A 15,502-nucleotide genomic window follows, 5' to 3' on the forward strand; every position below is an offset into this window, starting at 1 on the left:
AGGCTAGAACAGTGTAGTTTGCTCATTTCTCTACTGTACACTTCCCATACCCATAATATTGTATCTGTAGCTCAGCAACCTGATAAGAATCAATGTGTTAAAAGGGCAACTTTGGATATGTTGCACAGCTCTATACTTCTGATGGAGGTGAAACTAGCCCAAACATGTCAAGTAGTAATTAACCATCTCAGCAGTATTGAGATTAAAACAAAACTTTAAGCTGCATGAACTGTTTTTTTTTGGCCTTTCAGTATTTTAGTTGATGTGGTTGTTAATTTACGCATCCAGCAACATTAACATTAAAATGGAGTCGTGCTCTTAGTGGTCTCATGAGTGTATGTCAAGTAATCGGTCTTTTGTTGACTCTGCTTTGGTCTGTATTGGCTTGGTATGCTAATAAATTCAATTAAGTTTCAATTTAGTTCCATTTTATTCATGTAGTGCTTTACATAATAAGGTCAAGACCTGACAGTGTTACAGAGAGAAACCCAACTATGACCATTTGAGCAACACTTGACTACAGTTAGAGCTAACAATGAGTTATTTGGTGCTGGAGAGTCAATGCATTGTTAGTTTTTAGAGGAGCTGATTTGCTGGAAACGGGTTGAAATTAGGAGCAACGGTTTGAAGACGTATATTAATACAAGTGCAACATTTTCCCCATCATTCTAAGTTAATTAAGCTGCTCATAAATATTCTCCAAAGTGAATGCTCTCTCTTTCTCCATCAGAACGGCCTGTCTCCTCTCCACATGGCAGCACAAGGAGACCACATCGAATGCGTCAAACATCTCCTACAGCACAAGGCTCCCGTGGACGACGTCACGCTGGACTACCTGACGGCGTTACATGTGGCGGCTCACTGTGGACACTACAGAGTCACCAAGCTGCTGCTGGACAAGAGGGCCAACCCCAACGCCAGAGCACTGGTGGGTCCCAGAGATGTCATGGAACGATCCATCTATGGATATCCTGTGAATGGTTGGGTGCACTAAATATTGTCTGTGGTGTTTGTGTTCCACAGAATGGCTTTACTCCGCTGCACATAGCCTGTAAGAAGAACCGAGTGAAGGTGATGGAGCTGCTGGTCAAATATGGAGCTTCTATCCAGGCTATTACAGAGGTACGATACACAAATGGATGCTTCTTACATGCTGTGATGACCAGAGAAGATTCCAGATGGTAGCAGATGTAGGCAGTTATCTTTTTCCAACTGCTAGCCACTGCAAATCCAATTGAAAAAATGCTAATAGTAGATTGCAAAGGCTGCAATTTTGGATATTTACCACGTTATTACTCCACCAAGGAACGCAGCGGTTTGGCGTTGGTTTGTCCGTCTGTTTGACTGTGAGCAACATTGCTCAAAAACGGACTAACAGATTTGGATGAAATTTTCAGGGAAGGTCAGAAATGACACAAGGACCACCTCTTTAAATTTTGGCAGTGATGTGACTTATATTCTGGATCCACGGATTTGTTAAAGATTTCCGTATTATTGCGAGATAGCGGCACGGCATTAAAAAAAAGGCATAATTATGGCATTTTTTCCATTACTTAAGTTGAAGTAGTTTTCTTATTTTGCACAGACAGTGTTTACATTTTAAATCCTTGTTGCATTTGAGAATGCATCCATTGGGGCATCACAATTAAATCAGGCATGATGTGTTAATTCCACGACAGGAGATATGTGATGTTACCTAAAATTAGTTAAACAGCCCACATATGTCGGTATCGGTCGATATCGGAATTGAAAATTGAGAGTTGGACAAAATCGGCATATCGGTTATTGGCAAAAAAAACATTATCGGACATCCCTAATTAAATGGTCACATTCTATGTTGCTGTGATTTCTGATCATCAGTAACTAATGAACAAATGCTGCATTTCTGCAAAAAAAAATGCTGCATTTCTGACAATGCCATATAGGGGAATGGACAGCCTTGGAGGAGTACTGCACTTTCCGACTGCAGCTTAACTTTTAACATTGCCATATTTCCTAGTAACATTTTAATTATGTTACTGTTTAAGAGAACAGTGGACTAAAAAGTGGATAGGTGCTTTCTTCTCTTGAATATGAAACTCCAAAAGTAGCTTTTTGGCAGAACACCTCAAAAACTTACTACTAAAGTCACATCATACCGATGATAGCAGAGTTTTCTTTACAGATGTCCACAAGGTTGACAGGCTGAAAGGGGGTAATGCTAAGTGTTAAAACAGCAGTGAGACAAGTACATCAGAGCCATTAAGTGACCAAACTGACTCACTTTAGTGGACATTATATAGTAATGTGGTCAGACTAGGCCAAATAAGAATGTAGCAGCAACAAAACCCTGTTGTAGTGAGTTGAACTTGTGTATTTCTATAAATTCAACTGTTTAATGTTACAGTAGGAGGCCAGAGAGTGCAGCTTTTGTTTAAAGTTGTGTATTTATCAGCCAGTTGAGCCATGTCATGATGGTAACATTTTAAAGACATGTAGTGGACCTTATGAACTGTGACACAAATCTGAGGACAGGGAGGTAGCTCATTTTTACCATCCAATAAAACATAGACACATAGCAGAGGGGCAGCATGGAGAAGTCGGTGATGCAGTGGACTAACTTATTTTTCTTTTTAGGTAGAACTATACAGATATACAATAATTTAACAAAAAGTATTTAGTATTTTCTGGGCAGAAAAAACTAGAAATGTTCTGTTTTCTATTTTAATTCATCTGATGAGCATCTATCTTACTTTATGTGCCTCTCTGCCTCTGGTTTCCAGTCTGGTCTGACTCCCATCCACGTCGCAGCCTTCATGGGTCACCTGAACATCGTCCTGCTCCTGCTGCAGAACGGAGCTTCGCCCGACGTCAGCAATATAGTGAGTGATGGAAACGAGCCAATCGGGGATAAAGTGCAAGAGTGCCTTCTCAAAGTTAAACTATTATTCTAGTGAGCAGCTCAGTTTAGCCATGTGGATGCTGTTTCTTAACCCTCTGCTGATGCTGTGTGTTGCTGTCGACAGCGTGGGGAAACGGCGCTACACATGGCAGCCAGAGCAGGTCAGGTGGAGGTGGTCCGATGTCTGCTGAGGAACGGAGCAATGGTGGACGCAAGAGCACGGGTAAGACTGGGATTATCACCAGAGCACACATGCCAGGACAAGTTACACAGTAAGTTAGTTTTCACTGCCGACTGTCTGTTCTCCTCCCTGCTTCCTGCTCAGGAGGACCAGACTCCCCTCCACATCGCGTCCCGTCTGGGGAAGACGGAGATTGTCCAGCTCCTCCTGCAGCACATGGCCCATCCCGATGCCGCCACCACCAATGGGTACACCCCCCTCCACATCTCGGCCAGGGAGGGGCAGGTGGAGACGGCCTCGGTCCTGCTGGAGGCCGGAGCTTCACACTCTCTGGCCACTAAGGTGAGTGGAGGAAGATGTTCATGTTTGAATCTGACTTTTAGAATCGTTTTTATTATTGTTATTTTTAATATTATAAATATTATTGTTACTATTTTTAGTTTCATTATTATGAACAATATGCTCTTTTTGAAAATAAAAATATATTTTTATTTTTAATTTTACAGAATTTCCCCTTGGGAATCAGTAAGATACTTCTATTCTAGTTAAACTACAAATCACATTCATCTTTAACTGTTTTAATAATATCACTTTTTTGACAAAAACAGCACTCATACTCAAAAAGTGTAGTCTGTAGTCATAACTATAGTTAACTACAAAATTACTGCCCCTGGATTATTTACAATCTACTATCATGTGTGTATTATTAACTTTATAATAATGTTTCAAGTTTGAAATATTGCAGTTATTCTCAAAACAATACAAAACAATACAACACATTCTGTTAAATAAATTCTATATTTATAGGAAACTGCAGACACTAAGATACCTGACTTTTTACCCCGTCTGCGCTTGATATTAGCGTCCAAACTGTATCCAAACTTGTCTAGATAAGTAGGACCACATTTGCAGGTGGTCAGCTCTCATTGTGACTCCATTTTAACAATTATAAATACAATCTGATCAATAAATGACTCCTACAAGCTAAAAGAATCAACAAACTCTACCTGCTATCTCAAGAAAAATTAAAAAAAAGCTACAGGTAGCAGCATAAGGGCTAGCTTGGCAATGACTAAAACATCCTGTCTTTGTAGACAGGAAACAGATTTTAGCAGCAGGAGTAAATATAATGACAGAAATGTCAGCATCAGAATGCGTCCAGATCTCATGTTAGCACCAGGCTGGAATCTACTTTGAACAGATTTTACATCAGACAGGTGTGTAATCTTACAGTCAGCTCCTGATGTGTATTTAGTGACTGTAGACCAGATGTGGCCTCCATGAGGACACATAAAGAGGTTCCAGTCTTACTGTATCTGCAGGTCTGTGTCTGTTTGACTCACTTCTGATGAATGATTGATGAATCTGTGAAGCTGCTGCTCTCCTCTGAATTCTGCATGAAGTCTGAGCGCCATCAAGTGATTCATCGCTGTTTACCAGAAACGTCTTTTCACTCAGTCCAGGACAGATTCAGCCTCTAATTTATTCTTGTAATAGGAAGGACGAGACAAAGCATGGTGGTTTATGTGTCTCTTTGTGGTTGTTTTGTGTCTCTTTGTGGAAATTTTGTGTCTCTTTGTGGTTGTTTTGTGTCTCTTTGTGGTAATTTTTTGTCTCTTTGTGGTAATTTTGTGTCTCTTTGTGGTTGTTTTGTGTCTCTTTGTGGTAATTTTTTGTCTCTTTGTGGTTGTTTTATGCCTCTGTGGTAATTTTATGTCTCTTTGTGGTTGTTTTATGTCTCTTTGTGGTCATTTTATGTCTCTTTGTGGTCGTTTTATGTCTCTTTGTGGTAATTTTGTGTCTCTTTGTGATGATTTATCGCTGTTTACCAGCAGCGTCTTGCACAGTCAACAACTTGACTTTTCACTCAGTCCAGGACAGATTCAGCGTCTAATTTATTCATGCAATAGGAAGGATGAGATGAAGCAGGGTGGGATGCAGTATTTGTCAGGGATTATCTCCTATTTCTGATGTGTCTCTGCCTGGCTTCTCTTAGGGGAGGAAGGGGTGAGGCTGTTGTTAACAAACATTGAAAGTTGTCGTGCTGTAACACAAGTGCAACATCATCCATCCATCCATCCATCCATCCATCCATAAATGAGTCCTTTCTTTCTTTTCTTTTGTTCACAGTGCAGCTATTTTCTCTCTCCTGTCGTTCTCCTCTCCAGCTGTTTTTTTGTGTTTTTCATCAGGTATAATTCAGGTTTGTCAAACAAAGGATGGCTGCCTTCATGGCCAGGGTTGGGTCATAAACACGCTGATCATGTGGTTTCCTCTAGACTTGTTAAGCTTTATGAAGCAGGTGAAGTGCCCCCTCTGCTGGCCTTAATGTGAAATGGCAGCCAAATGATTGGTTTAAGGCTGCCTTGAGTTACATCAGGAAGTCGGTGGGCTCAGTGTTCTTAATTGTACAAAAAAGTAACCCAAACAGACAGTTGTAGAACCACAGGGAGAGCTATGTGATGAGATTTAAGTATGAACCGCAACATCCAGTGTTATCAGGAGTGTTTTCTTCCCCACAAAGTCAAAGCACAGCGACATTAATCAAGCTCAAGTTAAGACCAGAATCAGGCTTTTACATGTCTGACTGCCTTATTATAAGACTTACACCATAAAAATGTGCAATTTTTGTGGAAAAAGCAATAAAATAAACAGAAATACTAGAAAAAAATCAGGTGGCAGTATCAGTGGATATGATTGATTTTGATTCCACTACAGGTGGAAATTAGCACTTGTGCTATAACCTGGCATAATGCATCTCTCCCCACGGGGTTAATGTTGTTTGTGCGCTGTCCCATGGATCAAATTTAAAAAAAAAAAAAAATTATGGGTCTTTGAGGTATTTTTGCTTCTCTTTGTGGTGGTTTTCCATCTGTTTGTGGTAGTTTTGTGTCTGCTTGTTTTTGTGTCTCCTTGTGGTTATTTTGTGTCTCTTTGTGGTTGTTTTGTGTCTCTTTGTGGTTGTTTTGCGTCTCATTGTGATTGAATCTTTCGAAACACAGACTCCAGTAGCTAAACGCTAACTCTAATGGATTTATTGTGATGTTTTGTGGAGTCAATCATATATTTTCATGTATTCTATTCATGATTAGCTGCTTGGTACAAATGGCTTTAGTTTCCTGGTGTATTTTAGATGCATTTACATGCAGTTTAAAAATGTTTTTAGAAATTTCTACAAGGTCTGTGGCAATTATTAAACACCTGCTATGGCAATTTGATTTATTTATTCTTTTAAATCTTGCTAACATGTCCGTATGATATTTTTTATATGCTCGTACACACCATAAACAAAAAAAGCAATCAAAACTATGGCGCGAATCTGCAGTGTACCAATAACAAAATAATAACCAGTCTCAAAAACACAGATTTAGACTTCTGGGGTTTCATATGTCACAAATCTAAGGAACCAATCAGCTATTTTTGACTACATGCCATAGAAAGACAAACACAGGTGTTCCTAGTAACATTAATAGTGGCTGAATTCCATTTAGCTGCTGCAGTTTCAGGGCCCATCCTAGTTCACTGTCACACAATTATAGCTTACTGTGACACTTAAATAGAACAGAGGAGACGTTAATGTCACTAGTAACACCTGTGCTTTTCAAAGTCAAAATGGGCTAAAAGGACGACTGGAAGGTGACGACTGCAACTAACCAAGTTTGACCAGGACTTTTCCATCTCCTGCAGCACTAAAACAACCTCCAGAGGTTGCATAATGGGGAACATCATCACTTAATGTCTACAATATGCAGTGAAACATGCACATTTATTGACTCCTTGAGGCCTTGGGATTTAAATCTTTAACACAGTAAACACATCTGAATTCATTTTGTGTCAGAAAAGAATTAAATAAAATTCCTGCTCTAATGTAACAGTAAAAAGATCCAGCTTATGCTAAAAAAAACAGATGAAATCACCCATTGTTTGTGCCCTACTGGACTGAATCGAATAAAGAGATTAGAGGAACCACTGACGGCAATAAACCCCGTGAACCACATTTCTTAGTCTCTTCTCTCTGGTTGTTTCCCTCCACAGAAAGGTTTCACTCCCCTGCATGTGGCCTCCAAGTACGGAAGCCTGGATGTAGCCAAACTCCTGCTGCAGCGTCGTGCTCCTCCTGATTCTGCTGGGAAGGTATGCATCCAAAATAGACACCTTTATTCTACACTTTAATGTCATATATTGTTAAATTTATGTTGTGTGTGATGTACAATGTGGTTTTACTGATTGTAAAATGTCTGTAAATGTTGTTTATTGAGGATAATTTGACTGCAGGAGCGCTGGTAAGCCTAGTTTGGATCCATTTAGCCTCATTTGGATTAACAATGATTTCTACCAGACGCCATTTTACATCAAGATAACCATGTCTTCCTTTGAATATGTTCTTTTTTGGGACCCACCCAGAGATCCTTCTAGTTTCTGCTGTCTAATATGACTCTAATTCATCTAAACCTGCAGTTTTACCCTCTGTAACTCTTTTTTTTAATTAACTATGTGTGGTGTTGCCGCCTCGTTGCTGCGCTAACTAGCTGTTTAACCCACCTGCGCTCACCCTCCCTCCCCTCCAGAACGGCCTCACCCCACTCCATGTCGCAGCGCATTACGATAACCAGAAGGTGGCGCTCCTGCTTTTGGACAAAGGAGCGTCGCCCTTAACCATGGCCAAGGTGAGAATCCATCGCTGAGGATGAGCCAGGAGGGAAAAGTTCATCGTATTTAAGATGTCGCAGTGGTCGACAGTTAGCGATGTTAGCAATTAGCAGTCATGGGAACACATTGACATGATACAGTGATGCCGTTCACCGAGAATCTGCTTAGAAATAATGCTACAAATGCAGTCATTACTTTCCACCAAACGCTGGTGTTCTGCAATTGGTACCTAGTTGGCTCATAATGTTTTAAAGACTGTCTCTAACCTGATAGTAGATGTAAATAAAATGTTTTCACCCACTGAATCCCCAAAAACACCAGTGGATTTGAAAGGCATATTTAAAATTGCACAAAATTAGACCATTTTTCTGAACCGAAATCTGTAATAACACCAAGAATCCTTGGATTTTTAGTTTTCTAATAGTCCTTGAATCAACCGTATGTTGTGTGCTGTTGGGAAAATGAGCCAAATCTACCTGAAAATCTCGATTTTTCACTAAAATCACTTTATTCTACATGTCTTTCCCCAAAAAATGCCAAAAATAAACCATTCACTCCAGATTCTATTAAAAAAAACTTTCATGCTCTACTGAGAAGCTACAAGTTGTGATCAACAGCATGGAACATAAATTCAAAGGTGTTTCGTTTGAACTGCAGACAGTGTTTGCATGAATCAGACAAGTATGGAAACAAATTAGAGAAATTAAGAGTAAAAAAATAAACATATCATAGCAAAAAAAATAGACACAGCATGGCTGAAAAATGGTGGACAGAAAAGTGAAATGCTGAAAGATACGTTCAACATGGTGAAATATTTGTTGTAAAAATGAAAATAAGTTTTCTATAGTCTGTAGCCACAGTTGTGCTGTTTCTTTAGATACACAGGACTTTATCTCAGTCAAACATTAGTAAACAGTGAAGAAAGAAGCTAAGAAACTGAGGAAGGTTAACAAAAACCATAGAGAATAGACACTTTTTTCACATTTTTTATTAGTGGCGTCTCCGTTTTTTTAGAACACACTTTAACCCTTTAAAAGACACTCATTGGAATACTTTAAAATTCAAAATTTCAATCCTAGAATGTTGTTTGAGGACATAAGACTTTTAAAGTTTTGTCCTTTTTTAAAAGTTTTAATTTTCATATGGAAATTCAAGGCCAATGGTTCCTTGACCGTTTCGTCAACTAACCACGGTTAGTTTGACTTTTTGACTGCAAATATGGAAGAGGACCGAGCTGCAAGTCCGTCTTTTTCTGACTTCGGAGAAAAGAGGAAGTTTCATCCGTTCCAGGCCTCTGCTGATTGGTCAAAAGCCACGATGTAATGTGCTGTAACGTAGAGAGATCTTCGCTGATTGGTGGATAAAAACCACATGCTTCTCAACCTCACTGAGAAGCGCCATGTTTAATGTGTGCGGAAGTTACTAAATATGATCACTTTCCCGATGAAGGGCTACAGAATAGGTCACAGATTTTCAAGACTCAGTTTTACTAAGGCTCCACAATTCCTCAAGTATCTGACCACTGTAGCAAGAAGGAGGTAGAACATTTGTTGACGGAGCTGCAGGTGAATCTACATTTGTTGCTCCACAAACTACAGATGGTAATGATGGAACACGCTGGCCAGTGCTACAGTTTGACTCACTGACATATTTGGACATAAATAGAGCTCTGTGGCACAAACCAACAGGATCTTACTCTTTTATTCACACCAAACTTGTTATATGGGATGCAGTCATGACTAGTTTGGGTCTTTACGTTGGATTTGTGGTAGATAATATCATTTAATACTAGTCAAAAACACTAACTTCGGTGTCTGTCCTTCACGATCTAGAACGGCTACACTCCTCTCCACATTGCGGCTAAGAAGAACCAAATGGAAATCGCCACGGTGTTGCTGCAGTACGGAGCAGAGACCAACATCTTGACCAAGCAGGGAGTCACTCCGCTCCATCTGGCCTCCCAGGAGGGTCACGCAGACATGGCCGCCCTGCTAATGAGCAAAGAAGCCCAGGTCAACATTCCCAACAAGGTACTGTGGAGAAAACTGGGAGGAACTTGCATTAACTATACCTTTAGTATAAAAAAAAAAAAAAAAAAGAGATGTCTGTTTGTCCTTGTTACTGCTAATTCAAGCTACCATTTGTCTGAATACTATTCAGTTACAGGATATTTAGTATGTCTAGCTGCAATATAAACCCAATTATCTTTAATTTCCCCTTCAGTCAGGTAATTTAATCTTGATCAAACCTGCTGCTGATGACAAATCTGTCCTCTTTGCAATGCTACGTCAGCGACGTTACTGTTGTGGGTGTGTTCCTCTTGCAGAGTGGCCTGACTGCTCTCCATCTGGCGGCTCAGGAGGACAAAGTGGCTGTTGCAGAGATTCTAGGCAGAAATGGCGCCAACCTCGACCAGCAGACCAAAGTAAGAGCGATATTTTCTGCAGATTCTACCAGATTATGTCATAGAGAGTCCTGTTCCGATCTACTTTCAGCATTTTTTTGCAGTGTTTTTTACGTACATTGTGACGCTTTTGTGGAACTAAAACAGATTTTTGTGTTTCACAGTTGGGCTACACCCCGCTAATTGTAGCATGTCACTATGGCAATGCCAAGATGGTCAATTTCCTGCTGCAGAACGGAGCCAGTGTCAACGCCAAGACCAAGGTACTGAAGCTAATGGAGCTACAGCAGCGCTGCATGTTGCATTTGATGAAGCAAGTAGCACACCTTTTTGCTACACATGCTTTTTAGTGTCACCCCTTGATTCCATTTCCCATGGTTATCCGCAATCTTTTCTTATTAGTTACTGTCTGTCAGACCTCCATCTTACCTTTGGTTGTTTGCCAGACCCCTTGATTCAACCACCATTTGTTCTTTGTTGGATTAACCTCTATTAGTGATTAGCAACCATACACAAATTAACCACTATTATATGGCCCTCATCCTACTACCATCCCTATAAATTGCGTCCTCTGCAGATGTTCTTGGTCTTCTTACCTCCACAGACTCATGCTCTGTGTTGGTAAGTCCACTGTATGCCGGAATACCAATAAACACCCCACTACAGCAAACTTCCAATGGCTAAGAGTCAAATTTCCTAAACACATTTTGCCGCTCATCCGTCTGGACCTTTCTAGATTAATTTGGGCTTTAGTTTGTGTTTAAAATATGTGTGGCTAATGTTTACTGAAGTAATATCTTAATATTGGTTTAAGCTGAAAAATGCATAATTTTTAAATTCACTTCTGCATTTTCTTGTTGATTTCTCCCCACAGAATGGATACACTCCTCTTCACCAGGCAGCCCAGCAAGGAAACACACACATCATTAACGTTCTGCTGCAACATGGTGCCAAACCCAACGCCATCACTGTGGTGAGTAGACGTCCATCCCACAAACACAAGCACACATCTAAGTACACAAATAATGTGATTTTATTTCATTTTCTTCTTGTGCAGAACGGTAACACTGCGCTGGGAATTGCTCGGAGGCTGGGTTACATCTCTGTGGTGGACACGCTGAGGGTCGTCACCGAGGAGATCATCACCACGACGACGGTAGGCATCCACTGCACTTAATAGGAATTTACAATCATCTGGTTATTTTATAGATTGCAAGAATGTGTTCAATTTCTGCCAGAAATCTGCGTGAAACATAAAAATTTTTCAGCTTTAAAGACGGCAAAGTTTCATTTTACCATTCGTGTATAACCCCATTTTAATAGTCCTGTTCTAAATAGGCTGTTTCAATGTGTATAGTTTGACTCCCCCTTCAGGAAGAAGACTCTCTCTGCATCTATCATTGACAACACAGAGCTAAATTGTCTATCTGCTGCTGGTTAACATGTGGTCTTAATGGACTGTGTCTCGTTTTAAACTTGTTCTGCTGATGAAAACAGCTTTATTAAGAATTCTGCTGTTTCCAAATGCAGTCTTACGTGACCACAGGGAGAAGGAGAGAAGTAAGCAGATGTAAACACCAGCTGAGTTTAGGTTTTACTAAAGCACAAAAGGCGTCATAACGACACGGTGACCCGCACAACTCTTGTTTATTGGTTTCAAATCACTCTTAAAAGTCCCACCATCTCTGAATGTTCCTTAGCTTTAGAGTTTCCTCAGACCTGTGGGCATACGATCAAAGCTAATGGTAATATTAGTCATATTAGCTGTGCAACACTAAGGATTTTCCTATTGTTGTCAGAACATTACACTCAATAATAAAACAGTTCATTGGGTGTTCAGTTCCTCAGATGCTGGGAGTGCATGAAGACTCATGTTCAGTCATGCAACCCACAGTGGAAGATTTGTGACACTTTAGAGATAGAATTAAGAGAAACAGCTATACAGGAAAAAAAATCATTTAGAAGCGGCCAATCTTGAATGGTTCTGGACCATACATCTGCCAAATGCATCTATAGGGATTAATGGTGGATCTTGGCTGCCCATTTCCATGTAAATATAAGACAGAAACTCATATTTAGAGTCACTTTATATAGTAACTAGTCCAGTTACTCTGAAAAATCTTCAAAGCGCAAGTAAAAATGTGTTAGTTCTTTCTAGTATTTTGTCCATTCTGTTTATAATATGGGTAAATAGACACATAGTACTACAAACGTATGACCTTAAAGTTGAATGTAACACCTCTCTAAAACAGTTTCATCAACAGCTGCATTCACCTGTATTGTCCAGGATTGTGTCCTGAACTGAGCGCCTTTAGTGTGAACTGTATTTACAACGATGTTTCCTCTGTGCTTCCAGACGGTGACGGAGAAACACAAACTGAATGTGCCGGAGACCATGACGGAGGTTCTGGATGTCTCCGATGAAGAGGGTGAGTCGTGTTGTTCTGCTGGAGCCTGTCAGCATCTACCTACATTCTGGTCCTCCAGTGGAAAGAGGCTCTTCTTTGGTTCCACAGGCATGAGTCCAGCTGTACTGTGGACCACTTAGGTTAATTGGATCAACTCTTTGTCCCTTTTTTAGGCCTTTTTTATTCGTCTTAGTTGGTGCTGACACTGCTTTGACCTTATCTAGCTAACATAGTGGAGCATTTAACAGAACCAAACACTTTCCAAGGTTGAAGTTTTAAGAGGTTGTGAGTAACTGTGGTGTCCACCTACAGCCTGGAAAATCATTGATGCTGATGTTATGTCAGACGACTCCATGGATGAGGAAGGTATTCAGCACGGCGCTGTGTTTCGAGGGTTTGCGGTGTTGAGTCTGGTGTTATGCATGATGAATGCAACCCCTAGTGTTTGCATAGATGCTGTAGTATTACCCTTATGAGGGGCTCTTTAGGAAAATGTTTGCTCAGGTACCAGATTAAGGGAGAAGTAGGGTCATTTTCTCTTTGACATCCACGCAATTGGTCTTTATTGTTTGATCAGAGGAGCTGTTACAGAGATAATGCAGGTTTATGGCACCTTCTAACTATTGAGTTGAAAATTGCTTACAAGTTCTGACTGCTGCACTCGGTACCGTTTTGAACACATTTATTCTCCAGGAGAATGAGCAGAGTGAATCCCTGGAAGACTTTAACCCTCAGTGTTGTCACTTCAAAGCTCATTTCTAACCCCAGAAGAGTATTCAAAGAAATCCTGACTCCCTGGACGGCTGCTAAACTAATCCCCACGTCAGCTCGGGCTGTTAGCTGCAGGAAGTGGGTGTTAATGTTAGCATTACAAGATCCACTCAGTGTAACAGTCAGGAGATGTTATTTACACCGTTTGATGGTACCTTTGGAGTCTTTAGTGGGTTATTTACGTTTTTCTCATTCAAATGCAACACTGGCCTACTTTAGGAGTGTGTTAAGGAGGAGGAGCATGTGTGAAACGCCTGGCTTTGAATGTTGTGTTTTAATTTTCAACACTCTTCCCCCTCCAGGTAGCCAGTACACTACTGGCACCAGAACATCTCTGTCTAACTACAGTATGTTGCTCACTTGTTCTGCTGGCTTAGCGTGATGCTTTTTTACCAGACCTGGGCCAAAAGTCAAACACAGCTCCAGCATTCAACACGGTACCCTGCAGCTTCACTCTCAGACCCATGTTGCTATGGCAACTCTACCATACACTGCGATGGAGGTTATGCATATTCAGAGGAAATATGAGCCATAGCTGTGACATTATGTTGAAAAGAGGTTGAATTTGTAGAAATATGCACAATTTGAGTCAGTCGAATGGAAGCTCAAATCCAACATTCAAAATAGAAACCAAACAAACCCAACAAAACAAAAAGACAACAACCAAATTTTGGCCTTATATTTATCTGGCTTAATAATTATTTGATCAGAAAATACAGGTAGATTTTCTGTATTATTTATTTATTATTGTTATTGTTATTATTATTATTATTATTATTATTATTATTATTATTATTATTATTATTATTATTACTACCGATTGTGCTGATTTCTAAATATTTAGTATAGTTTATAGTTTCTTGTAGGCAGATAATTCTTATATAAATACCAATATTAAGTAATAATTTGGTACTGAATCGTTATTTCTAAAAAAAAATAAATAAATAATAAGTATATGCTGATACTGACTTACTATTACATGGAAATTTTGCAAGAAGATTTAAAAAAAAAAAAAAAAAAAAAGGTTGGATTTTTTTTTCCCTCCTCTTTCTTGGTAGCAATGGTCTTCCATACAATAATTTACCAATATAGACTTATACTACAATATCCCATGATCCAACTGTCATTTTATTAGTCTTTTCAGCATAAATAAATAAAGAACTAAGACTGGATTTGAGAAAAAGCTCACTTCTTATGTTTTGGATGTTTTTTTCAGTTTAGCATTCATCCATAAACATTTGATAACCATCACAGAGTTTGCGCACCAAAATAACATGATTTATTATGTTTACTATGATTTGAGTTAGTTTATTTGCTGTAAAATGCATTATTTTTCTGTGAAAATGAAAAACATACTTAAAGAAGTGATTGTTTTTCCTTCTAGAATTCAATAAAGTCTGCCGAACCACTCTAGTATTAAGTAGATCCTTTTTAAAATTACAAATATTACCATTGCCATGTCATATTTAGCAGTATTTAAAGTTAGATTTTTATCACAAACTTAACTCATCCAATAATGTGATCCAAATCATTCATCACCATCGAAATGTCTGATGCATGATGCTTCATTTTTATCTGGATTTTTCCCCTTTTTTGACACAAATGAGTCTGAGAGTTGAAGTCTTCATGCGTTGTGCAGTTTCCAGTGTTTTTGGGAATGTACTGATCCAGAACATTTTGGCCCAGGGTAACCTGCAGTCAACAGCGACCCCTGCTGTACAGTAGTGGAACAGCAGTAGAGCTTCATCATGGTGCAGATAACACAGGCTTGAGAGAATGCTTCCTTAACATGCATCTATTTGGTGTGACACAACGGAGGGGAGTAAAATAAATAAAATGTGTTTAACTGTTGCTCTGCACAGGCTACAGTCACATTATATGAATGCAGTAGATTGCAATAATCCTGTATAATTATCTCAGGAGTGAGAAGCTAACTGGTAAGTATGCTAACATCTGCTAAATCTGGACATTTGCTCAGCAGAGAAGTGGAACAGACATAAAAGACATTAGGATATAAATAGATCCTACTGTTTTGAGTTGACAGAACAATCTTAACTCCAGGTCCACCTTCGTTTTTGGCAGGTTTTCATCATAACTGAATTTTCTCAGCATGCTTCATACTCAGTCACTATCCTAAGCGCTTCAGTTGAAGGCAGCTGGACTTCTGTTTGGACTCCTGAAGACATTTCACCACTCATTGTCAGTTC

General features: G+C 39.5%; 1 protein-coding gene across 38 annotated transcripts in view; it reads left to right on the forward strand.

The window, feature by feature from the left end:
- The window catches only part of ank2b (ankyrin 2b, neuronal), a 233,557-nt gene that overhangs the window by 168,653 nt on the left and 49,402 nt on the right, over positions 1-15,502 (forward strand). For 30 of the 38 annotated variants that reach the window (XM_055007976.1, XM_055007972.1, XM_055007978.1 and 27 more), the window contains 14 exons: positions 731-928; positions 1,024-1,122; positions 2,763-2,861; positions 3,006-3,104; positions 3,207-3,404; positions 7,098-7,196; positions 7,631-7,729; positions 9,545-9,742; positions 10,039-10,137; positions 10,281-10,379; positions 10,991-11,089; positions 11,174-11,272; positions 12,473-12,545; positions 12,837-12,890. In XM_055007976.1, the coding sequence (XP_054863951.1) occupies positions 731-928; positions 1,024-1,122; positions 2,763-2,861; positions 3,006-3,104; positions 3,207-3,404; positions 7,098-7,196; positions 7,631-7,729; positions 9,545-9,742; positions 10,039-10,137; positions 10,281-10,379; positions 10,991-11,089; positions 11,174-11,272; positions 12,473-12,545; positions 12,837-12,890 (1,612 nt within the window). The remainder of the gene's footprint in view (positions 1-730; positions 929-1,023; positions 1,123-2,762; positions 2,862-3,005; positions 3,105-3,206; positions 3,405-7,097; positions 7,197-7,630; positions 7,730-9,544; positions 9,743-10,038; positions 10,138-10,280; positions 10,380-10,990; positions 11,090-11,173; positions 11,273-12,472; positions 12,546-12,836; positions 12,891-15,502) is intronic. The other 8 variants (XM_055007977.1, XM_055007980.1, XM_055008006.1 and 5 more) reach the window with 1 other exon arrangement.

The sequence above is a fragment of the Amphiprion ocellaris genome, chromosome 23 (assembly GCF_022539595.1).
Source record: "Amphiprion ocellaris isolate individual 3 ecotype Okinawa chromosome 23, ASM2253959v1, whole genome shotgun sequence".
Taxonomy (NCBI): Eukaryota; Metazoa; Chordata; class Actinopteri; family Pomacentridae; genus Amphiprion; species Amphiprion ocellaris.